Raw genomic sequence first — 25699 nt, forward strand, 5'->3', positions numbered from 1 at the left:
TGGTTGTTCTGCAAACCTAATAGCCTGCCGTATGTACTTGCAACTTAAAATTATCAAAGTCATGGCCAACAAGCCTTGGGTTTCAGACTTGTTGCCTGATTCATCATGAATATATTAAATTATCAAAATTGGAGTCGTTTTCCCCTATTGCAACCTATTCAATAACCTCTCCATGTGCCAAAAGAAGTGCTAAGGATTGATACGCATTATCCTCCCATGGTCTAATGCCTTAAGCTTGCTCGTCAAGTGGTGTATGTTAGATTTGGCTGAGTTTTTTCCTGTAATCATGCATGTTTTTGTACATGGGTTGGAAACCATTTGCACCGTAAGGTTAGTAGCCTTTTTTCCTTTTGACAACCAAAGAGACATATTATAAAAAAGTGGCATCACGTGGTACCACCCATCTACAAAGAAATCAACAAGAGAGAAGCATCCCTTACTAAATAGCATCAAGAAAATCAAGGACTGCAAAACAGTCCCTCCCAACCAGCCTAGAATGCATGCTAAAGAATATAGCAATCCAACGGTGCACGATAGCCTAAACGGGAGAAATTTTCAAAGGTTCTTTTGCTCCTCTCCCTCCACACCACCCAAAAAATAGCAAGGAGAATGAGGGAGAGAGACTTTCTTCCTTCCTCATTTTAGAACTGATCCCTTTCCAAGTCCACAGTTCACCCTCCACTGTCGCTGCAGTGACCCGCTTCTGCTTGATGATGGAGATGGCTAAGTTCCACAATTTTGTGGTATATAAGCAATGCAAAAGGACATGATCTACCATTTCCGCCAGCTCCAAGCATAAAAACCATCTATTGACGAGAGATGAGCCTTTTTTATAAAGATCGTCCATGGCAAGGATCCTCCCAAGAGTTGCTTCCCATGTGAAAGAAGCAATCATTGTAGGGGCTTCCATGTTCTAAATAAGTTTCCAAGGGAAGTTGGTGTAGCACTTATCCAGGGAGCAAGGTGCTTATAGAATGAGCCGACAGTGAAGTTTCCATCCTTGCTCAAAACCCAATTGGGGTCATTACTAGTGGCTTGACACTAAATCTTCATAGAGACTGCTGTAAAAATTGGTAAGAGTGTCAAGCTCCCAACTAAAAGAATTTGTATTCATGGGAATATTCCAAATTACCTCCTGACTGGAGTACTCCAAGTGTTGGCTAATAAGAGCATCCTCACCACAAGCTAGCCTAAAGACGCAAAGCAAAAGAGGAGCTGAGACAGGATTTGCCACACCAAATATCATGCCATAAGAATGCATCCTCTTCCTTCCCTACATGAAAGTAAATGAGAGAGAAAAATTTCTCCCATCCTCCACCCTATACATCTCCAAAAACCAGTAACATGAGTTTCATTTGCCTGTTTTGAAGCGCAACCATTATGACAAAAGCCATCCTTGATAGCAATGATATATTGACATCCCTCCAATAATGATTTTTCTATATCATGAATCTCCAAAGCCATTTCCCCAGAGGACCTTATTAAAAGATAAGAAAGGATCCAAGGACAAGACCATCCTTTTGCAAAAATTGTTTGTCTAAAAACCCCACATTCAACAAGATGATATTTAAAAAACCTCACGTGTTCCCCTGGAAGGAAAAGTCCCATTTCCAACCATATATGGCTACTAAGTCTTGACACATTTTAAAAGTAAACACAATTCCCTCTCTCTCCCTCTCCGCCGTGAGATGTGACGATAGGTTGGCCATCTTCATCGAAAGGAACTCGTTTGACCTAGCGTTTGAAGGTGAGAAGGTTGACACTGAATTGCAAGGGTAGGATGGTCTCCATCTTCCTCAACATGGGAGAAACCACGTAATTCCTAGTAGCTTTCAAATATTTCTAGAGTTCCTTTAGAGTGAGGCTTCTTTCCCCCTCTAGCTTGCACCGCTTCAAATCAAAGGATAAGACATTGCTGGTCCAACTAAACGATAAAATTTTTAGCACATTCCCTGCCCAAACTGAGATCAATGAAGGAAGCTGGAGGGTCGTCACCATCCCAGAGAGCACCAGCTCAAAAGGTTAGGCCAAGTTCTTCACAAGTGCGAATGATCTAGGTTGTAGAGTGATCCCCAGCCTTCTAGCTCACTCTTAGGTGGAGTTGAGATCTCTATTTGAGCAGCACCAGTTGAATCTCCCTGTCAATCACAAAGGAGATGCGACTAAGTCTCTCTTGAAGGTCGGCGTTGCAATCTCCTATGCATAGCTCTAATCAGCTGCCCCCTTGTGCAAGTTTCAACAATTTGGGAGCTGGGACTTCTGCAAGTCCCTCATGTTCAAGCCCAGGTGGTTTCACTTTTGGCCTCCCAGTTGATTGTTCCGCAACCTAATAGCCTATTGTATGTCCTTGCGATTTAAAATAATCAAAGTCATGGCCAACAAGCCTTGGGTTTCAGACTTGTTGCCTGATTCATCATGTATTTATTAAATTATCAAAATTTGAGTTGTTTTCCCCAATAGAAACCTATTCAATAACCTCCCCATGTGCCAACAAAAGTGCTAAGGATTGATACGCATTATTCTCCCATGGTCTAATGCCTTAAGCTTGCTCGTCAAGTGGTGTATGTTAGATTTGGCTTAGTTTTTTTCCTGTAATCATGCATGTTTTTGTACATGGATTGGAAACCATTTGGACCATAAGGTTAGTAGCCTTTTTTCCCTTTGACAACCAAAGAGAAATAATATAAAAAAGTGGCATCAAGGGGTACCACCCATCTACAAAGAAAACAACAAGAGAGAAGCATCCCTTACTAAATAGCATCAAGAAAATCAAGGACTACAAAACAGTCCCTCCCAACCAGCCTAGAATGCATGCTAAAGATTATAGCAATCCAATGGTGCATGATAGCCTAAACGGGAGAAATTTTCATAGGCTCTTTTGCTCCTCTCCCTCCACACCACCCAAAAAATAGCAAGGAGAATGAAGGAGAGAGACTTTCTTTCTTCCTCATTTTTTAACTGATCGCTTTCCAAGTCCACAGTTCACCCTCCACTGTCGCTGTAGTGACCCGCTTCTGCTTGACGATGGAGATGGCCAAGTTTCACAATTTTGTGGTATATAAGCAATGCAAAAGGACATGATCAACCATTTCCGCCAGCTCCAAGCATAAAAACCATCTATTGACGAGAGATGAGCCTTTTTTATAAAGATCGTCCATGGCAAGGATCCTCCCAAGAGTTGCTTCCCATCTGAAAGAAGCAATCATTGTAGGGGCTTCCATGTTCTAAATAAGTTTCCAAGGGAAGTTGGTGTAGCACTTATCCAGGGAGCAAGGTGTTTATAGAATGAGCTGACAGTGAAGTTTCCATCCTTGCTCAAAACCCAACTGGGGTCTCATTAGTAGTGGCTTGACACTAAATCTTTGTAGAGACCACTGTAAAAATTTGTAAGTGTGCCAAGCTCCCAACTAAAAGCATTTGTATTCATGGGAATATTCCAAATTACCTCCTGACTGGAGTACTCCAAGTGTTGGCTAATAAGAGCATCCTCGTCACAAGCTAGACTAAAGACGCGAAGCAAATAAGGAGCTGAGACGGGATTTGCCACACCAAATATCATGCCATAAGAATGCATACTCTTCCTTCCATACATGAAAGTAAATGAGAGAGAAATTTCTCCCATCCTCCACCCGATACATCTCCAAAAACCTGTAACATGAGTTTCCTTTGTCTGTTTTCAGGCGCAACCATTATGACAAAAGCCATCCTTGATAGCAATGATATATTGACATCCTTCCAATAATGATTTTTCTCTATCATGAATCTCCAAAGCCATTTCCCCAGAGGACCTTATTAAAAGATAAGAAGGGATCCAAGGACAAGACCATCCTTTTGCGAAAATTGTTTGTCTGAACACCCCACATTCAACAAGATGATATTTAAAAAACCTCACCTGTGTTCCACTGAAAGGAAAAGTCCCTTTTCCAACCATATATGGCTACTAAGTCTTGACACATTTTAAAAGTAAACACAATTCCCTCTCTCTCCCTCTCCATCACGAGATGTGATGACAGGTTGGCCATCTTCATCGAAAGGAACTCATTTGACCTAGCGTTTGAAGGTGAGAAGGTCAACCACCTCAGGGTTACTGGATTGCAATGGTAGGATGGTCTCCATCTTCCTCAACATGGGAGAAACCACGCAATTCCAAAAAGCTTTCAAATATTTCTAGAGTTCCTTCCGGAGTGAGGCTTCCTGCCCCCTCTAGGCTGCACTGCTTGAGATCAAAGGATAAGACATTGCTGCTCCCACTAAAGGAGAAAAATTTTGGCAAGTTCCTTGCCCAAACTGAGATCAAAGAAGGAAGCTGGAGGGTCGTCACCATTCCACAGAGCCCCAGCTCAAAAGGATAGGCCAAGTTCATCACAAGTGCGAAGGATATAGGTTGTAGAGTGATCCCCAGCCTTCTAGCTCATTCTTAGGTGGAGTTGAGATCTCTATTTGAGCAGCACCAGTTGAATCTCCCTGTCAATCACAAAGGAGCTGCGACTAAGTCTCTCTTGAAGGTCGACGTTGCAATCTCCTGTGCATAGCTCTAATCAGCTGCCCCCTTGTGCAAGTTTCAACAATTTGGGAGCTGGGACTTCTGCAAGTCCCTCATGTTCAAGCCCAGGTGGTTTCACTTTTGGCCTCCCAGTTGATTGTTCCGCAACCTAATAGCCTATCGTATGTCCTTGCGATTTAAAATAATCAAAGTCATGGCCAACAAGCCTTGGGTTTCAGACTTGTTGCTTGATTCGTCATGTATTTATTAAATTATCAAAATTGGAGTTGTTTTCCGCAATAGAAACCTATTCAATAACCTCCCCATGTGCCAACAGAAGTGCTAAGGATTGATACGCATTATTCTCCCATGGTCTAATGCCTTAAGCTTGCTCGTCAAGTGGTGTATGTTAGATTTGGATTAGTTTTTTTCCTGTAATCATGCATGTTTTTTGTACATGGATTGGAAACCATTTGGACCATAAGGTTAGTAGCCTTTTTTCCCTTTGACAACCAAAGAGAAATAATATAAAAAAGTGGCATCAAGGGGTACCACCCATCTACAAAGAAAACAACAAGAGAGAAGCATCCCTTACTAAATAGCATCAAGAAAATCAAGGACTAATAAACAGTCCCTCCCAACCAGCCTAGAATGCATGCTAAAGATTATAGCAATCCCACGGTACATGATAGCCTAAACGGGAGAAATTTTCAAAGGCTCTTTTGCTCCTCTCCCACCACACCGCCCAAAAAATAGCAAGGAGAATGAGGGAGAGAGACTTTCTTTCTTCCTCATTTTCGAGCTGATCCCTTTCCAAGTCCACAGTTCACCCTCCACTGTCACTGTAGTGACCCGCTTCTGCTTGATGATGGGGATGGCTAAGTTCCACAATTTTGTGGTATATAAGCAATGCAAAAGGACATGATCTACCATTTCCGCCAGCTCCAAGCATAAAAACCACTTATTGACGAGAGATAAGACTTTTTTATGAAGATCGTCCATGGCAAGTATCCTCCCAAGAGTTGCTTCCCATGTGAAAGAAGCAATCATTGTAGGGGCTTCCATGTTCTAAATAAGTTTCCAATGGAAGTGGGTGTAGCACTTATCCAGGGAGCAAGGTGCTTATAGAATGAGCTGACCGTGAAGTTTCCATCCTTGCTAAAGACCCAATAGGGGTCATTAGTAGTGGCTTGACACTAAATAATGTAGAGACCGCTGTAAAAATTTGTAAGTGTGTCAAGCTCCCAACTAAAAGCATTTGTATTCATGGGAATATTCCAAATTACCTCCTAACTAGAGTACTCCAAGTGTTGGCTAATAAGAGCATCCTTGTCACAAGTTAGCCTAAAGACGCAAAGCAAAAGAGGAGCTGAGACGGGATTTACCACACCAAATATCATGCCATAAGAATGCATCCCCCTCGTTCCCCACATGAAAGTAAATGAGAGAGAAAAATTTCTCCCATCCTCCACCCTCTACATCCCCAAAAACCTGTATCATGAGTTTCCTTTGCTTGTTTTGAGGCGCAACCATTATGACAAAACCATTCCTTGATAGCAATGATATATTGACATCCTTCCAATATTGATTTTTCTCTATCATGAATCTCCAAAGCCATTTCCCCAGAGGACCTTATTAAAAGATAAGAAGGGATCCAAGGACAAGACCATCCTTTTGCGAAGGTTGTTTGTCTCAACACCGCACATTCAACAAGATGATAATTAAAAAACCTCACCTGTGTTCCCCAGAAAGGAAGAGTCCCTTTTCCAACCATATATGGCTACTAAGTCTTGACACATTTTAAAAGTAAACACAATTCCCTCCCTCTCCCTCTCCGTCGCAAGATGTGATAACAAGTTGGCCATCTTCATCGAAAGGAACTCGTTTGACCTAGCGTTTGAAGGTGAGAAGGTCTACCTCCTCAAGGTTACTGAATAGCAACGTTAGGATGGTCTCCATCTTCCTCAACATGGGAGAAACCACGCAATTCCTAGCAGCTTTCAAATATTTCTAGAGTTCCTTCAGAGTAAGGCTTCTTTCCCCCTCTAGGCTGCACGGCTTGAGATCAAAGGATAAGATATTGCTGCTCCAACTAAAGGAGAAAAGTTTTGGCAAGTTCCTTGCCCAAACTGAGATCAATGAAGGAAGCTGCAGGGTCGTCACCATCCCGAAGAACCCCAGCTCAAAAGGCTAGGCCATGTTCTTCACAACTGCGAAGGATCTAGGTTGTAGAGTGATCCCCAGCCTTCTAGCTCACTCTTAGGTGGGGTTGAGATCTCTATTTGAGCTGCCCCAGTTGAATCTTCCTGTCAATCCCAAAGGAGCTGCGACTAAGTCTCTCTTGAAGGTCGACATTGCAATCTCCTGTGCATAGCTCTAATCAGCGCATCCCTTGTGCAAGTTTCAAGGATTTGGGAGTTGGGACTTCTGCAAGTCCCTCATGTTCAAGACTAGGTGGTTTCACTTCTCACCTCCCAGTTGATTGTTCTACAACCTAATAGCCTGTCGTATGTCCTTGCGACTTAAAATTATCAAAGTCATGGCCAACAAGCCTTGGGTTTCGGACTTGTTGCCTAATTCATCATGTATTTATTAAATTATCAAAATTGGAGTAGTTTTCCTCGATTGCAACCTATTCAATAACCTCTCCATGTGCCAACAAAAGTGCTAAGGATTGATACGCATTATTCTCCCATGGTCTAATGGCTTAAGTGCTGGTCAAATGGTGTATGTTAGATTTGGCCAAGTTTTTTTCCTGTAATCATGCATGTTTTTGTACATGGGTTGGAAACCATTTGGACCATAAGGTTAGTAGCCTTTTTTCCTTTTGACAAGCAAAGAGAAATATTATAAAAAGGTGGCCTCAAGTGGTACCACCTATCTACAACGAAAAAGACAAGAGAAGCATCCCTTACAAAATAGCATCAAGAAAATCAAGGACTGCAAAACAATCCATCCCAACCACCCTAGAATGCATGCTAGATTATAGCAATCCAACAGTGCACGATAGCCTAAACGGGAGAAATTTTCAAAGGCACCTTTGCTCCTCTCCCTCCACACCGCCCAAAAATTAGCAAGGGGAATGAGGGAGAGAGACTTTCTTTCTTCCTCATTTTTGAACTGATCCCTTTCCAAGTCCACAGTTCACCCTCCATTGTCGCTGCAGTGACACGCTTCTGCTTAACGATGGAGATCGCTTAAGTTCCACAATTTTCTAGCATATAAGCAATGCAAAAGGACATGATCAACCATTTCCACCAGCTCCAAGCATAAAAACCATCTATTGACGAGATATAAGCCTTTTTTATGAAGATCGTCCATGGCAAGGATCCTCCCAAGAGTTGCTTCCCATCTGAAAGAAGCAATCATTGTAGGGGCTTCCATGTTCTAAATAAGTTTCCAAGGGAAGTTGGTGTAGCACTTATCCAGGGAGCAAGGTGCTTATAGAATGAGCTGACAGTGAAGTTTCCATCCTTGCTCAAAACCCAATTGGGGTCATTACTAGTGGCTTGACACTAAATCTTCGTAGAGACTGCTGTAAAAATTGGTAAGAGTGTCAAGCTCCCAACTAAAAGAATTTGTATTCATGGGAATATTCCAAATTACCTCCTGACTAGAGTATTGGCTAATAAGAGCATCTTTGTCACAAGCTAGCCTAAAGACGCGAAGCAAAAGAGGAGCTAAGACGGGATTTGCCACACCAAATATCTTGCCATAAGAATGTATCCTCTTCGTTCCCCACATGAAAGTAAATGAGAGAGAAAAATTTCTCCCATCCTCCACCCGATACATCTCCAAAAACCTGTAACATGAGTTTCCTTTGCTTGTTTTGAGGTGCAACCATTATGACAAAAGCCATCCTTGATAGCAATAATATATCGACATCCTTCCAATAATGATTTTTCTCTATCATGAATCTCCAAAGCCATTTTCCCAGAGGACCTTATTAAAAGATAAGAAGGGATCCAAGGGCAAGGCCATCCTTTTGCGAAGGTTGTTTGTCTGAACACCCCACATTCAACAAGATGATACTTAAAAAACCTCACCTGTGTTCCCCTGAAAGGAAAAGTCGCTTTTCCAACCATATATGGCTACTAAGTCTTGACACATTTTAAAAGAAAACACAATTCCCTCTCTCTCCCTCTCCGCCATGAGATGTGATGACAGGTTGGCCATCTTCATCGAAAGGAACTCGTTTGACATAGTGTTTGAAGGTGAGAAAACCGACCTCCTCAAGGTTACTGAATTGCAAGGGTAGGATGGTCTCCATCTTCTCAACATGGGAGAAACCACGCAATTCCTAGCAGCTTTCAAATATTTCTAGAGTTCCTTCAGAGTGAGGCTTCTTTACCCCTCTAGGCTGCACCGCTTGAGATCAGGACAACACATTGCTGCTCCAACTAAAGGAGAAAATTTTTGGCAAGGAACTGAGATCAATGTAAGGAAGCTGGAGGGTCATCACCATCCCAAAGAGCCCCAGCTCAAAAGGATAGGCCAAGTTCATCACAAGTGCGAAGGATCTAGGTTGTAGAGTGATCCCCAGCCTTCTAGCTCACTCTTAGGTGGAGTTGAGATCTCTTTTTGAACTGCGCCAGTTGAATCTCCCTGTCAATCCCAAAGGAGCTGCGACTAAGTCTCTCTTGAAGGTCGACATTGCTATCTCCTGAGCATAGCTCTCATCAGCTTATCTCTTGTGCAAGTTTCAAGGATTTGGGAGCTGGGTCTTCTGCAAGTCCCTCATGTTCAAGCCCAGGTGGTTTCATTTTGGCCTCGCAATTTCTGGGTCTTCCTCCCTCCCCCCCACCCCAACCTCCACCTAGAAAGCATGCTGCCTTCACCCCTCTCCCCCCAAAAAGCTGTGAACCTTCTGTTTTCATGGACTCGATGCAGGTCTATATCAAAACTTCTAACACACAGCAGGTCCAGCATGTACAGATTGAGCAGGCTGATTCTGTATTGGCTGGCAAGCATTCTATCGGGGAGCCTTTGAATTTAATTTCTGAGATGGAAAATCTGGCAATTATCCCAGCTGCAATCACAGACTTTCTGAGTGCCGAACACAGCCACACTCTCCGTCCTTGAGGGAGTTTAATGAGATGGAACTAGATAGTACCGACCTCAAACTGCATGTGTCCAATTGGGTGCTTCGCAAAATGAACTTGGTTAGTAATACCATCAGGGTATCTTTTAAAGGCAATGCAGTTATTTGAGGAAATAGAGAAGAAAAGGAGAAAAAAAAAACACACAAGGCAGCAGCCGTAAGAAAGGCACAAGTAGGGAGTTAAAGAGATTGGAATGCTCTGTGAATTACAACAAGCCAGGAAGGTACTCTGATTTGGAAGAGGCTCGAAGCAGCCAGGCTGGTGAGTTGATCCTATGTTGAGAAAACTAATCTCATGGAATGTGAAGGGACTTAACGACAAAACAAAAGGATCCATAATCAAATCATTTCTCAACAACTGTAAAGGGGATGTCATTTGTTTCCAGGAAACAAAGTTGAACTCAAAGATAGCTGGTTGGTCAACAGTTTATGGGAAATTAAGAATTGTAAATGGATTGCATTGAATGTGACAGATAAGGCAGGAGTTATTCTCATTATTTATGTGCTAAAGCTTGATATACAATTATACATTGTTGGCCCACAACCTAACAGCTTAAGCTTTTAGGTGAAGTTGTAATCTAACATAGTATCAAAGCTGGTTACCAGGAGGTTCTAGGTTCCAATCTTGTTGCCCAAGTTTATTGTGTGGGGTTTAAAAAATTATTGTACTCCCTGTAATGGATGTTATTTATTGTGTGATTATCTTCCCACATACTGTTGGGCTGCACGTGCAGGGAAGTGTTAAGGCTTGATATACATCGTTGGCCCACAACCTAACAGCTTAAGCTTTTAGATAGAGTGGTAATATAACAATATGGAATGTTCCGGTAGTGGAATTTCTGGACCATTCCATCAACGCTTTCTCAGTCTCCTGCTTCTTCAAGAGTCTAGAAGACAATTTTGTTTGGAACTTCACTGGGGTTTATGGTCCAGGTGAAGGTCCTTCCAGACATCTTTTGTGGAATAAACTTGTGGAAATTAAAGACAAATGGGATAACTTGTAGGTTGTTGGGGATAATTTAAACATGATCATATATCCTCATTAAAGGACCGGGAAATCGTGCTGAGTCTATATGCATGCAGGCGTCTATATGGTTATAGGATTTGTCTTATTTGGATTAAGTCCTTTTGTCCAAAATTTATAATGTGTTTTTTTTCCCTTTAAGTCAGATTTAAAGGGCCTTTTAACAGAAATTTCTTTTTGGAAGATTACTAGTTTTGGTAGACTCTCTTATGTTCTAAGGAACTCTATTTCATTAGTTCATTTTAAGTTCATACAAATTTCATTCCCAACCAATAACTTAGAAACTCCCAACTTCAGAAAAAAATTGAGTCCTGCTTGGTTTCTATAACTTGAACATGTTTCAAAAAGGCTTAATTTGTATATCAAGTGTCTAAGAGTATACAGCTACCATCTCGTGTAATGAAACAACATTAGAGGTTGATTCATCAAATTTTGAATGGGTTATGTTTAAGGGTGTAGATCTCTAATGACCTCACTTCTCTTTGTATCTCTTCACAATCTCCATTCCCTATAACTCCTTCCCTCTTCTTCTCTTCTCCTTTCCTTCTCTTCTCTTCTCTTCTCTTTTCTCCTCTTCCTAAATCAGCATGACTATAAATTTTTAGAACATTGCAAAATTGCAACAAGGTAGGAATATAAGTTCAAAAGAAATGTTCTCAAAAAATATACCATTAAATACCTTCGGAAGGAAAACACAACGCTTGAGCTGGAAATTAAGGACATCGGGCAGCGTGCGCAGCCTAATGCATCGGGTGGCATCAACTCGTATTTTACATGAGTCACAAAAATATTGATTCTCTCCATTAAGCTCTTCCATGCTAAGGTAATCATCTAAACTCTCATCTAAACTTTTTAAACCCATTACATTTAACTCCAGCTCATAGAAGTCTTCCATGTTTGAAGAAGCTGCAGAATCTTGTCCACACTTTGAGCATCTATACATTAGAGAAAGGAAAAGGAATGGAATACAATTCAATTTTGTTATCCTTCAGCAATAAAAAGAAGGGGTAATATGGACATGCAATATCAAAGTACAAAAATAGAATATAACTCAAATATAGATAGAACAGACTCTGCCAGCACCAGAATATGAAAGAAGCAGTATACAACTCAAAACAATCACACAAAACATCTATAGAGAATAAAACCAGAGACTTGACCATACAAGAAAAAAAAATAATCATTCCCAAGCAATTGCTTCCAAATTTAAATTTAATAACCTAATATAGTTGGTGAGCAAGTTGCAAGTTCACTACATTCTCTGCAAGCTACAACATATTTGTACAAAACTATATGAGCCTAAGAGCATATTCATCAAATTTAAGGACAAAAAATGCAATATTGATTACACTTATAGGAAAGCATGCTAGAATTAAAGGTTGCTTTGCAAAGTTCCTTTTATTAATTGTAAAAAAGAGACTAGCAATGTCAACATTGAAAAAAAGAAATGAATGGACTGAAAAGCACTAAAGAGTTTCAAGAAAAGAACTATGACCCTAATGCAAAGAACTAGGTCTGATATTAACAAGAGAACTCAAAATATTTACTACAGTTGGCATCAAAATATATTTGATATTACCTCGTCACATGTGACACGCTTCCACGGAAAAGGTCTTGAACAATAGTTCTTGCTCTGGAAACTTTAGAATGGCTCAAACACCGCTCAAGCAAAGAGAGAAGCAGGGTGAGAAATTCATGGCTGTCTTGCTGAACACCATTATCTAACTCCAGAGTTTTAATAAATGGAGCTGAGTCAATAAAGGCCATCTTACTGCTATGCAACTGTGCAAAAAGACGTGTAAGTTGATATAACACTGGCTGTTGATTCAAAAGATCTCGTTCAACTAAGAAAACACCATTACGGAAGGATCTATTCATGTACAAACATTGGAGTATGCTGTTAGCATAGCATGTAGCTCCCAGATTTGTAAGACCTGCAGGTTCATGAGGGGAAGTGCGAAGATCCTTCCATGGGTCTGGGCCAAGAGAATGAACAATGTCAGAAATCTTCTGCCATAAACCAGATTTCCGACTCCCATTAGGAGGTGGAACCAACCCACAGAAGCAATTTGGGTTGTCTTTTGTATTCACACGGCAACCTTGACAAACTGGCTTCCAAATCATAAACAGCTGATTTACATCATCTTTGGCCACTTGACCAGTTGAATGAATTTTCCTTAACACAATTCAAAAAGTATTTCATAAATAAGCATAAAGATATATACATAGATCAGAACAGAAAAAAGAGAGAGGCTGTATAGTATTGTTATGTTATGTGCACTTGTACCTCAATGTTTGGGATGTGGTTTCAGCACTGTCATCTAGTCTAGTTCTTTTACTTTTGCTGCGGGTGGTCGGTCGATGACTCATTTTTCCCTTTCTTGTATCTACTTACATGAATAGCACAGACAGAAAGACTGATTGAGCCTGGATTGCAAAACAAACTGATTGGATCAGGATTTTTTTTTTTTTTTTTTGGGGGGGAGGGGGGGGGGGGGAGGAGAGAGAGAGAGGTTTGGGTTCCCATTCTATTGTCCATTTTTACAAAGTCAATGACAATAAATTCGCAAAACTCCTAATATGACCTTATCTGTCACAAAATTAATGTAAATAAAAATAATAATAAAATATATAACAGAACTAAATATTAATCACATTGCTACAAATTCAAAAAAAGAAAATTTTGTTTCAAAATCCATTTCATTATCAAACATAACTAAATTTGGCCTTCAAAACGCTATTAAGGTACACGCACAAAAGCAAAAATAAAAAAAAATAAAAAAAAACCACCATCTTTTGCGATGTAACATGATCTTATCATTCTTGCAATTGACACAGAGCTTTCTCTAGAAGTTCTTTTTCACACCACAATTGTTTAGGAAGTTGGCCAACTCTCTCTAAATCACTTTTTCCCAAGCATGGCAATTTGTAGTTACTCCCACCATTAATTATCATCAGTTCAATTATGCACCTTTGCAAGGTTAGAAATATAGAATTGAAATTTTGTGATGATAATTCATCTAAACCCTTCATAATAGGTTGAATCAGTTCATCACTTGTTATGTCATAGAGATTGAAGTGCTGTAGAGAACCCAAGGTCCAAAACAGTAACATACAAACAATTTGGAGGCTGACAAGATAAACCAAATGTCAAATCATCTCGGGATGCAGCTTCAAGAAATTCAAAATCATTGTGATTGATGTGGGGCCATGGGGCTTGGCATTGTCTTATGGGATGAATATCGTCTTGCTTGCACCAGAACATGGCCACTTAGCTTACATTGCCAGCAGTACTTTCTCCAATAAACATGCACAAAGCACATCTTTAGCTACTAAGTACTAACAATATTGTCTCTAATACACCAGACACTACTTTTACTAATCCTTTTAGCAGGCTTTGACAAGTGGAAGGAAATTTTCCTATTTTTACTGAATATTCTTGATCTTCTGATGCATCAAAATCGTGGTTGGGTGGCTGCTGCTAAAAAATGACTTTTTCATATGAATGGTTTGCTTTTATATGTATGTGATGGCTCTTCTTCTTCAGGAAGAAGATAATATTTCTCATGTGTTTGGACATGTATGACCATTTTCAACAATGCAGAAAAAGTACAAGATAATAAATGATGGAAAGCTAGAGGGACTGCTCTGGCTCAAGCATTGATAACACTACCCTACTACTACTACTAAAAGCAACTAATAATAATAATAGTACCAATAGTAATAATGAATACACCATCAACATTGTCCTCTTCTTCTCATTAGCGGGCACTCTGGTTTATGTTTACTTTCTTTTCCTCCATGGAGACGTTTTTTGCTGTCATTGGCTTCATGGATTCAATCTTGTAGAGATTAATGATTGATATAGAAGTCCTCAATAAGGAGAATGAAGTACGAACCCCACCAACAAACATTTAATGGGTGACATATATTAAGCTTAATAAAGGTAATGATTTGAATAAGGTTTTTAGGGTAGGAGGAGGAGAAGGCTTTGTTATAGAAAAAGATAGCTATATTAAGGCGAAAAAGAAATCCTCTAAACAAATCAAGTGCAAACCCAAAAAGAAACATACAAGAAGCAAGAGCTAATTGCACCGAGTATCGTGTGATAACACCCAGTGGGTAAAACCCACAGCAACATGAAAAAAACAATCCAGTCCCACTTTCTTTGGTCTCTGAAAATTTCTAAAAACTCAATCAGAAAAAGGCCTCTGATGAATTAGGTCATGCACAACAATCGTCAAAAAAAGAGAAAAAGATAAGCATGATCCTCATAGCATATCAACACATATTGAAAAAGAGAGCCATATATGGTCTTTTATTCTGCAATTGTTGGTGTTAAAACCATTCAGAATGGCAGTCCAGACAAAAGGCTTTGCTTCGAACGAACCTTAGCTTTCCACAAACAATTAGCAGGAGGACAAGACTGCGAGCAAGTCAGATGACAATTAAAGGGCTTAAAAAATAAAAATATCCAAAATCAAAATCCTAGGATCCCCATAGTAAGAACACCTATAAGAATCCAACAAACTAAGGAACAAGGAAAGCTCCCCCCTCTCCATATCGTTAAGATTCCTATGAAAACTGAAGGACCAAGAAACAGCATCACTATCCACTATGAGGAAAGATGACACAGGGGCTCAAGATGTAATGTTAGAAAAGAAAGAAGGAAAAGCAACCGAAAAGCTACCAAGCCAAAGATCCTCCAAAAGTGAAACTGACAACCATCTCCCACTTTATATTTTATGCAAGGAAGAGAGAGAGAGAGAGAGAGAGAGAGAGAGAGAGAGAGAGAGAGATCTACAAGATGAGTCTGCATGGGCTTTCATGCAAAACTCTATCTGAAATATTAATGCCCCAATCATCCACTTGCTGACCAATTTTACTGTTAACAACCACATGCCAAAGTGAATTAATCTCCAAAGGAGAACATGATAACAACTTACCCACCAAAGCAATGTTTTTAGACACTAGTTCATTGAGACCCAAACACCTCTCATCCTCAGACCTACCAAAAACCTCCCAACTCACAATATGATCCATCCTCTAAAGTCTATAACCCAACTCCGACTAAAGAATCTCTCTCATAATCCTCTTCGACCTATTGGCTACCCCCCACAAAAACCTTTAAAAGGGATAAAAATAGAGGGAATCAAGGAAAGTTATGCCTGGACTAAAGTAATGCTATCTCCCAAAGAGAAAAAACAACCTTCCGCCCATCAAATTAGTAACCTTAGAAGGGGAGGATTAGGCATACAAAACCTAGGATTGAAGAAGTAATATAGATTCAAAATCCCTCTTAACTTTTTTGATAATATTGCTTGGATCAATCAAAATTGCAAACACATGTAGCCAACCACTTAAAGGAAACTTCCTATTGTTGCTGCTGCTGTCAATGGGACACAAAATGTTTTACTTCCCTTTTTTCATAAAATTGGTGAGAACTTCACCATTAAACTCTTCTAGTTAGAACTTCCCCTAACAAGTGCTTGACATGTAATGGCATCTGGGTGCAAATTATTGTAAGCCATTATTTTAATAAAAGTGCACTATTAAGAAAATTTGCACTAATTTTAACTCACAAACTTTGTCCTTGGAGTAACTTTGGACCTGTGAGTACTAAGAAAAGATATGTCAAAGCTTTGTACTCCATTCATCCCCATATAGAGTCAGATTAACATATTAGACAAACAACATACCAGATATAGTTCACTCATGTAAGAATATAAATAAATACTTGCACGACAGAGGGAATAAGACAGAAAAATAAACATAACAGAGAAGCAAAACAAGAAAATATATATATATATATATATATATATTATCAAAAAAAAAATTGACAATTATACTAAAAATTGTAAGTAGTATGATTACATGCAAGTGTGAGTCTTACTATTTATGTGTGTATAGTGCATGAATGATAGAGATTTAATACTCATGATAATTGGTGGTATTTTTCAAACAATGATTCTGTTATTGTTATTGAAAAGAATATTATATCCATACTTTCCTTTCAATAAAGAAAGAAAATTGTGGGCCAACAAATTTTTATTGTGTTCCTATATATATACACACATATATACACTTAATTTCGTGAACAAATTTTTCACATGTATATTTTTAATGCTCGCTGGCCACTCAGGGATATTTTTTTTTTCCTTTCATTTTTTATTTTTTTCATGATATATCAAGATCAAAACATTCATTTCTTTACAAGTTCCTTTAATCTAAGAACTCATTGTAGGAAGAAACATATTAGACCCACCTTAACAATGAGCATTAATAAAGAATAATATTAAATTTGATGATTAAAGATCATATACCCTAGTTTTATGAATATGTAAAATTCATAATTCAGCAAGATTTTTGTTTAGTTTTTTATGTAGTAACTTTTCACTCTGATTCTTTTGCATGTCCAGTCTTTGAGGCCTCGTCAGTTCTCCAACTTCAGTGCAGCAGATCAATTCTTCATTCTTAATTTTTCTTTCATAAAAAAGACCAAGCCTTCAGCAACCTTTCAACCCCACTTGCAAAGCTCTTTACGTACAAGTAAAATATACCATATACAACACTCAAGTTTTAAATTAACATTCAATTCTAGAAAAGTGTTAAACTAATTTTTTATCATTTGCTTGGGAACAATATATGATTCTGGTTAATCTGATTTACTTGAGAATTTATTATATGTTCATCCATTTCCAAGTTGTTAAGCTCAGGTTGGTAAGTTCAACACAATTCATTTGCACAATGAGTAATTCCTAAGCCAATTTTTAGTCTCATTTATTAATCAAGCCAAGCCTAAACAAGGTTGAGCTTGGCTAGTTTAGGCTCATGAACTGTCTGTTTATAGGCTCGTTTATAGGCTCAGATTAGGCCCTTTCAAAAGCTTACTGGTGGATTCATTTAAATGCCCAAAGAGGAGGGGAGATAAGATGTCAACTTACAACCCACACAATATGTCTTTCTTTTGGTCTTCATTTTTCACTCCCTTTTCCAATTCCCCAAACCAGTTTGACAAGCCTAACCCTAACTTTTTACTTCGGAAGAGTTGAGAGACAAGAAACTCATTCACCCCTCAAAAGTTGCTATCATCAATATGACAGAAAGCTGCAGACATGACAGCATCATCGCACCACTCCATGTTTGCATTGATATATGTTAATTTCACAAGTTCATAAAATAAGCTTACCTTTAAATTAAAATCAACCAAAAATCAATGGCAAAATCACGTGAATAACTATCTTCACACTCAGTTTAAGCTTGACCCAACCTCAATAGTTTTATTAAAAATTTAACAAATAAGCTTAGCATAATAAGCTCGGCTCAGCACAGGACAGCCCAAACTCGGTTGATACTTTAATGAACAAGCTTGAACAAGTACATTCAGGCTTTATTTGAGCTCATCCCAAGCTTGGGGTTTGTTAAAATTCTAATCAACAAGCTTGAACATGGTAAAGCTTGGTCTGGCTCAGCTCATTTGCATCCCTAGGTAAGGAGTAGAAGTGTAAGGACAGGATTCTACCTACCCCTATGGAGGAGATTACAGGAAGGACTAAGAAGCTAAACAATTGTTGGACAAGATGGGTCAGTGGTTGTCTAATCCTAAAAGTAGTGAAGTCCATTTGGATGGAAGTACAAGGAAGATTGAATGGGGAAAGAAGAAATTGGCTACCCTGCAGATTTCACTAAATTATAATGGGGAGGATTAATGAGGGCTTTCTTATCTAGTTCTTTCAATCAGTTTTCTTTTGCTTTTCTTTTGCTGTTCTCTTTTTCTTTTCTTTTTTTCCTTGAGGATTTGGATTTCCCGTCCACTCTTTTAGATTGTAATTTCTTCACCTATCATAACACAAATACTCTTTCTATCAAAAATTGTATTTTCATTCATAAAAATAAAAAATCAAAATAAATTTTTGAGTTATTAATTGGTATTAGTGCCATTGTGCATAATTTACGAAGGAAATATTCATTTCCAACTTTGCAAGATGTTGAGGCCAAAACTAGGTATGATAATGTAAAAGAAGATACTACTCAAATTCAAAATCAACATAATGGCAGCGTACAGCTATGGAACCCTATTGCAGTTGTTTCACAGCAGTCAGCTATTTTTTTTTTTACAGGTAAAAGATATCAATACAGTGAGTCGTGAAAGGCAAGAATTGATAAAAGCCAGACTCAGTTGCGAGAACTCAGTGAACTCCGTTGATATTTTCGTACCTTTAGTCAGAGAGGAACTCCACTATGATGATAGAAAACCAGTGAGCCTCCATTGGTGGCTGTTGAAGAGGAGGTTTTGCTAAGGACCAAGAAGCTTGTGTGGATCATATTAAGGGTAACATTGATGTTTTGAGGTATCTGTCTTCTTGTGTTTTGCCAGGTAACGACGTTCTATGGATCCAGGAACAGAAGTAGGACTTTTGGACGCAGAACACCAATTTTCCTTGGTTAAAGCAAACGAAATTCCCAGGAGGATCATGGATCGTCAGATTCGTGTCAACATATTTGGAAGAATGATCGTTGTCAAGAAACTGCTGCACTTAGGGGGAAATGGGAAGATTTTCACTGAGAATTCCAGAGGGAAGGGAAGCTTCAGGTTGGTGGAGTTTCTGCAAATCGCTGAAAAGGGAGGGGGATAGAATGAAAGGGAACAACCGAAAGATCTGGGTTTGTCGTGTAGACAGTGTGGTTCAGCCGATATTGTGCAGCAAGATGGAGTGGATACGATGATGAAGGGGTTACCCAACCAGCCAAGATATGCAGAGATGGTAAAGTATGGCGCTGCGTATGATCAGAGATGGAGGTATTCCGGCGAAACCAACCGGAAAATTCAGAAGCCTGAATTTGGAAAAAGAAAATTTGTGGGTGAGAGATTTTCAGGGATTAATGAAATCCAATCCACTTCAAGTTCAGAAAGCTTTCATTTCCAAAACAACCGGACCGATAATTGGACCGATAATTTTTAACACAGATAATCAGTTTTATGTCACACGTTTTGGGCCTGGAGGACTTGTTTTGAAGCCTGCTTTCCCAGCAGGCCCAAATATATCCAACCGGACTGGATTAGTGGGCCTAGCGTGGGTGGAAAAAGAAAAGTACAGTTTTTTTAAGAACCTAGGAACGAGTGAATGACATAGGGGCTTCTTTTTAAATAGTGGGGGTTCAGGAGTGCTAGTCCCAAGCGATATGGAGCCTAAGGGTTGCCCAAGACTCAAAGGAAGGTGGAGGAAGATACTGTGAAGATGGAAAGCTGCAACAGTATGATCAATACAAGTAAGCTACAAATTTTAGAGAGATACAATTGGAAAACTTGTAGCTAACCTGCTGAAGACATCAGTTATCAACAAGATGGAAGCTAGTAGTCTTCTGTCCAACAAGGGAGACTCACAGAAAGTAATAAAAATAAAAGAAAAACTTGACACTGACCTCTTGGCTCTTGCATTGCTCTGACAGAGAGAGGGTGGCAGAAAAAAAAAATCAGTATCTTCAAATCTGGAAGCTATGATTAAAAAGAGCAAGATACTTCAAAATATTGTGAGAAGTACAACACAAATATGTGAGGTCAAACAAAGATGTAATTTGCAAGAATTTGACACAAAATTGGAAGACTGGAATGATGAAGAGAATCATTTGCTTTTGGAACAGATACGGAAATTCGAGGATGTGTGTTTGAGCTCTTCTCAACTGAAAGTTCTGGAAAAATCAAAGTTTCCCGAATGTCTAGATTGTTATGGAAGTGAAATCTCAATGCAGGAAGCGACTTCCAAGGAGGCAAAGGATATAACTATTTATTCAGGACAATCGGTGAGCTATAACGAAAAGAATGAGAAGGACATCTCTAAGAGTGTCAAGTCATTAATGATATGACAGCAATCAGAAAAAGATTACCTTCAACTGCAACCTGAAAATGCTCAAGCAAGTATTAATCTTTTTATTTATGATTTCTATTACCCAACCTATCCTTTCTTCGAAAAATATCACTATGTTTGCTGTGCAGGAATGGAATGGATTGCAGAATAGAATGGAATGGAATGGGGAGTTGAATGGAATGGAATGGGGAGTGGAATGGAATGGAATGAACATTCACATTCCATTGTTTGGTGACAAACATCGAATCACACTAGAATGGAATGGGCATTCCCATTCTCCACTCCATTCTCATGTTTGGCATAAATAATTAATAATGAAATGGATTACTCATAAATTTTTTTAAAAATACATTAAAATGTACAAATCTAATAATTTTTTTTTAAAGAAATTAACTCTTTTGAAGATGACTTTTAACTAAAGGGAAAAATAATAATAAAGCATTCATTTATAATGCAAATGTAGAATTTCAAATAAAAAATTAGACAAAGTAAATCCCAACAATTTCATTCTATCAATATCACATGTTTTACGTACATAATAAAATTAAAAAATTCCTACTGTATTAAGAAGTTCAATCATTTGTCAAATAAAGTGTCGATATCCACATATCAAAACTAACTAAGAATGATTTTCACCCATTCTTCCTTTCCATTATCAGCAACAGTGAAAAAAAGCTCAATTAACATGCTACCAGATCCAATTTTTATCATTGCCTTGTGCTTCTCAAACATACTTAGACCCTATATCTTTGGAAGCTCATCATTGATCTTCAATCTCATAATGGATGCGTCATTAAAATTCAACATAATGGACAGTATCACTACAACCAAGATTCAAGAATACATGCCAAACAAGATGTTCATTCATTTGATGTACATATAGGAGTTTTTACATTAACTAGTACTTCAAGAAATTCATACATCCAAACAAACTTCATTAGATACTGTCTCCACTGATTGAACATATCAATTGCTAGATTTTCTCTCCATCCATTCATTTGATGTTTCAATTGTTGTGATTGAATCACCTTGCATGCTAGAGGATGCTGGTCACAAAATATCCAACTCATTCTCCAATGGGACAATTGTCATCTCTTTTCTTATGAAATTATGGAGAAGACTATAAGCCATAACAATTTGACTTTTTATTTTGATTGGATGAAAAGATGGACTCCTAAGGATGGCACAACATAGTTTTAGCAATCCAAAACACCTCTTAATGACATTCCTAGCAGCAGCATGTTTCATATTGAAAGATTCTTGAGGGGTGGTTGGTGTCCTTCCCTCCACCCAATAAAATGGTATCCTTGTCCTCTATAAGGTGCGAGAAATCCTTTGCAATTTGTGTACCCAGCATCAACAAGATAATAGCAACCTATATTTGGGCAGTCATATGAACTACCAGTTAATATTTTGTGCAAGCATATGGTAAATTTTTCATCACAAATCGTAAATACTTGCTACTTACCATGTGGGAGCTTTAATCCATTCCTCCTACTCACTGCATCTCAAATTATTCTACCATCAACAGCTGAGCCTTCCCAACCAAGCAATATGTAAATGAATCCCATATATTGAGAACATGCAGCCAAGACATGAGTAGCAATTTCCCCCTTTCTTGTCCTATATCTAGGTTTATCCTATAGAGGTACCCTCACTCTTATGTATGTCTCATCTAAAGCTCCAAAGCAATTCTTGTGTGTTTGAGGTAAAGTAAGTAAAATAAGTCAGATTCTTTTAAAGAAATTATTAATGCATTTGTGGAAAAAATATGCATGCATAGATACCTTGAACCACGACCTCCCATTTATTGAGTTTGTTGGGACTGACTCTGGCTTCTTAAGTAACTCTCCATGTAAGCATATAATGGCACTTAAAACACTATTGAAATGTCAACTAATAGTTTCATTTGACCACTGAAAATCATTTTTTATTTACCCTATACTTTTGATAATGATCAAGAATATGCAAAAAACCATTGCCCCTTGCCTCCACCAACATATTGTTTGTATCTTTTAATCTATCTCAGCTTTGGAGCATGGAACATAATTGGGTAAAAGCTTGCCTATTCATTATAAGTTGCACTATGCAAGTTGAGTCACTCACATATGCTAGGCGGTAGATGTTCTTTCTTTAAATAGAAATCCATGATAGACCTTTCACTCAAAGATTTTTTTTTTTTTTTTTTGCATCATCATAACAAATGGAATATAAAAAGGTACCACCAAGATATTACACATTGCATGCTTTTTTTATGTCTCTCTATTGCCACCAACTTCTTTTGTCTTATCAAAAGGTTCTGACCTATGTTTAAACATGTCATAACTGCAATAGATACACCTGAAAGAAAAACTTATAAATAATAAATATAAATCAAATAATAATAGTAATGTAAAAAAAAAAGATTTGGAATATATAAAATAAAAAATAGTATAAACATGTGCTCCATTACTAGTTTTGAAATTCCCCATAGACTACAAACAACGGCAAGAAAACTATTGAAGGATGTAAGGCCAGCCTCCAAAAAATCCCCATAGACTATAAACAAATGGCAAAAACACTGCAGATACTTCTAAAATGTTACCTAATGCAATTCTGATTTGTAATAGAACCTCTGCCAATGCTTGGTAGGAGCTTGGTGTGTTATTGAAGCAGTTTGGGCCTCACAAGCTTTTATAAGCCCAAAAATATAGTAAGAAATCTTTTGTTGCAGAACCAAGTTCTGGTGAGCAACAGATGGGACATGGAAAGAATTTTAGATAAAATAGAATGAATTTATATGAATGAAAACTCTACATCACAATCAATTTGTGAGTACCCAGCATCATCTCTGCTATTTCAGGGAAAAAAAAAAAAAAAAGCTCTGAACATTTAATCGGCCTGAAAATTAAATTATATATTCCATTCCAATATACCGAACATCGGATTATAAAATAAGAAAACATTTGACCCCAGCCCTCCCCCCCCCCCCCAAAAAAAAAAACAAAAAACAAAAATAGAAGTGAGACAAAAAAAAAAAAAAGATGACAAAAAGACAACAGAAAGGTTTTCTTTGACTATCCTGAGACTGTTAATTATTGTGGCAGCAGAGGCCCAACAGTCTCCCAACAAGCATGAACATTGGCCCACTGGTGGGAACATACACTTTGAAAAAAAATTAAATTAAATTTAAATGTGCAAATAAAGGGAATTACTTCCAAACAAATTATCATATTCTAAAAAATTGGGCAAGTTTGATTAATTCCACATTTTGGTCTGGTTTGGTTTTGGATGAAAATATGACAGAATCTTCAGTGCTATTGTGATGTCATAGCAATCGTATTCCCAAAAGTTAGCCACAAGAGTAAGCATCTTCATGTCAAACAAACCCATCAGAAAAATTTATGTAATATGAAATTTGTTTTCCAAGAGAGGGGAAAAAAAGAGTAAAAACATTAAGCGAAAAGCAATTTAATCATTAACACTGAACAAGACCAAAATATACTTTTTCAAACAAATAGAAAATATAAGGATTCAATCAAAGAATCAGTCTCACCAGGCAAGAAAAGGGAAATTGCATAATTGGATTGAAATGTTTAAAACATTTAAATGAAATCCAGAGACCGCTTCCATAGGCAGATCAACTGGAAACAGATTTATGGTGCTGGGGTTAAAACTGAATCCACTGGAGAAAGGTCATGTAGCAAAAAGACAGAAATTAAGACAAATTAGCCATTGTGCAGCCAGATAATGAAAATGTCAAAATCTTTAGCAGAGTCAATGAATTTGGATTGTTAAACTACAATTATACAAGGCTGAAACTTTGCAAACATCAACAAGAAACAAGCCAGAGATAAGGTGTGTACTATGCTAAAATAAATGGCTGTGTGAACCATGAAAAAACTAAGGCAACAGGAGAAAAAATTATAGCATTAATACTGGGCCAAATTTTCTATTTCATTCTATCCTTCAGTTCAGGAGACGAGCTGCTAAGCGGTAAGTCCAAACATTAGATTAAAAAAAAGACAACATTTAAACCCCGCCCCCAAACAAAAATACGAGGGAAAAAAAAACAAGATGACAAAAAGACAAAACAGAAAGGTTTTCTTTGACTATCCTGAAACTGCTAATTATTGTGGCAGCAGAGGCTCAGCAGTCGTCCAACAAGCATGAACTTTGACCCACTGTTGGGAACATACACTTTGAAACTTAAATTTAAACGTGCAAATTTTTATAAACTTTGAATGATCCCTAAGGAGCATGTTTACCGAATAAGCCCCATTGTAGAATGATCCCTAAGGAGCATGATAAGCCTAATAGGCAAGTTGTTGAGTTGTTAGAAGAGGGTTGTATACAATAGAGTATGGGTCCCAGTAATGAATGGCAGACAACTTTTAAAACTTGAGAAGGCTTATAGGAATCGCTAGTTATGCAACTTGGATTGTCCAGCTGAAGTCTCTTCATTTTATCTACACTAAAGCATGCAAAATTAATTATTTTGGAATACGGGCAGCATTTTTGCAGAGATACACATTCATGCAAATGAGCATCATTTTTGCAGAGATGTCCCTTCATCGACAGCATTTTTTGCAGGAGTTTGTGTTGCATTCCCACCACAGAACTTTTCAAATATTTGAATGGAAGAAGCATCTAAATTGTCATCCTGGAAAACGGGCAGCATTTTTGCAAAAGTATTGGGTGTTGACAGTAGAGCGACAAATTCATTCTTGAAAAAAATTCTATTCATTGTAATCTAGAACTGCTGAAGGGCTCTGCAATGAAATTTGTTTTGCGATCTTTTACTTTTTTGGTTTGAAAATTTTTAAAAGGCTAAAGAATAAATACAGCAAAGCTACTGATTCAGTTAATGAAACACTTATTAAAACAAATTCCAAATTATTATACCTAAAAGGAGTTTTAAAAAACAACACTAAATATGTTCAATACAAACATTTGACATGGGTGTCAGTTTAGCAGATACCAAACTATGATTTTCATGACCTATTGGAGACGCATCGTTAAGCACAGGGATTTTGATAAAGTAATTAACAGCTGCAACTAACCCAGCCCCAGTTCTTAGTTTATTCCACCCAAGTTATGTACAAGATTTTATAACATTCCTTCAAAGAGATTGGTCAATTGTTGACAGCAAGCAACCATCTCTAAACATTTATGTTATGCAGACACAGTTGAAGAATAATTTAAGGCATTGACAGTTTCAGAATTTCAGCTCTAAATTGGATCCA

At 38.1% G+C, this 25699-nt stretch overlaps 1 protein-coding gene across 4 annotated transcripts in view; it reads right to left on the bottom strand.

Annotated features, from left to right (window-relative positions):
• The window catches only part of LOC131149221 (ubiquitin carboxyl-terminal hydrolase 26), a 106493-nt gene that overhangs the window by 75401 nt on the left and 5393 nt on the right, over positions 1-25699 (bottom strand). For 2 of the 4 annotated variants that reach the window (XM_058099472.1, XM_058099475.1), the window contains exons 2-5: positions 24010-24138; positions 12896-13035; positions 12188-12784; positions 11288-11543 (exon numbers count right to left, since the gene is read on the bottom strand). In XM_058099472.1, coding sequence (XP_057955455.1) covers positions 11288-11543; positions 12188-12784; positions 12896-12978 — 936 coding nt within the window. In that variant the 5' untranslated portion in view covers positions 12979-13035; positions 24010-24138. The remainder of the gene's footprint in view (positions 1-11287; positions 11544-12187; positions 12785-12895; positions 13036-24009; positions 24139-25699) is intronic. The other 2 variants (XM_058099474.1, XM_058099473.1) reach the window with 1 other exon arrangement.

The sequence above is a fragment of the Malania oleifera genome, chromosome 2 (genome assembly GCF_029873635.1).
Source record: "Malania oleifera isolate guangnan ecotype guangnan chromosome 2, ASM2987363v1, whole genome shotgun sequence".
NCBI lineage: Eukaryota > Viridiplantae > Streptophyta > Magnoliopsida > Santalales > Ximeniaceae > Malania > Malania oleifera.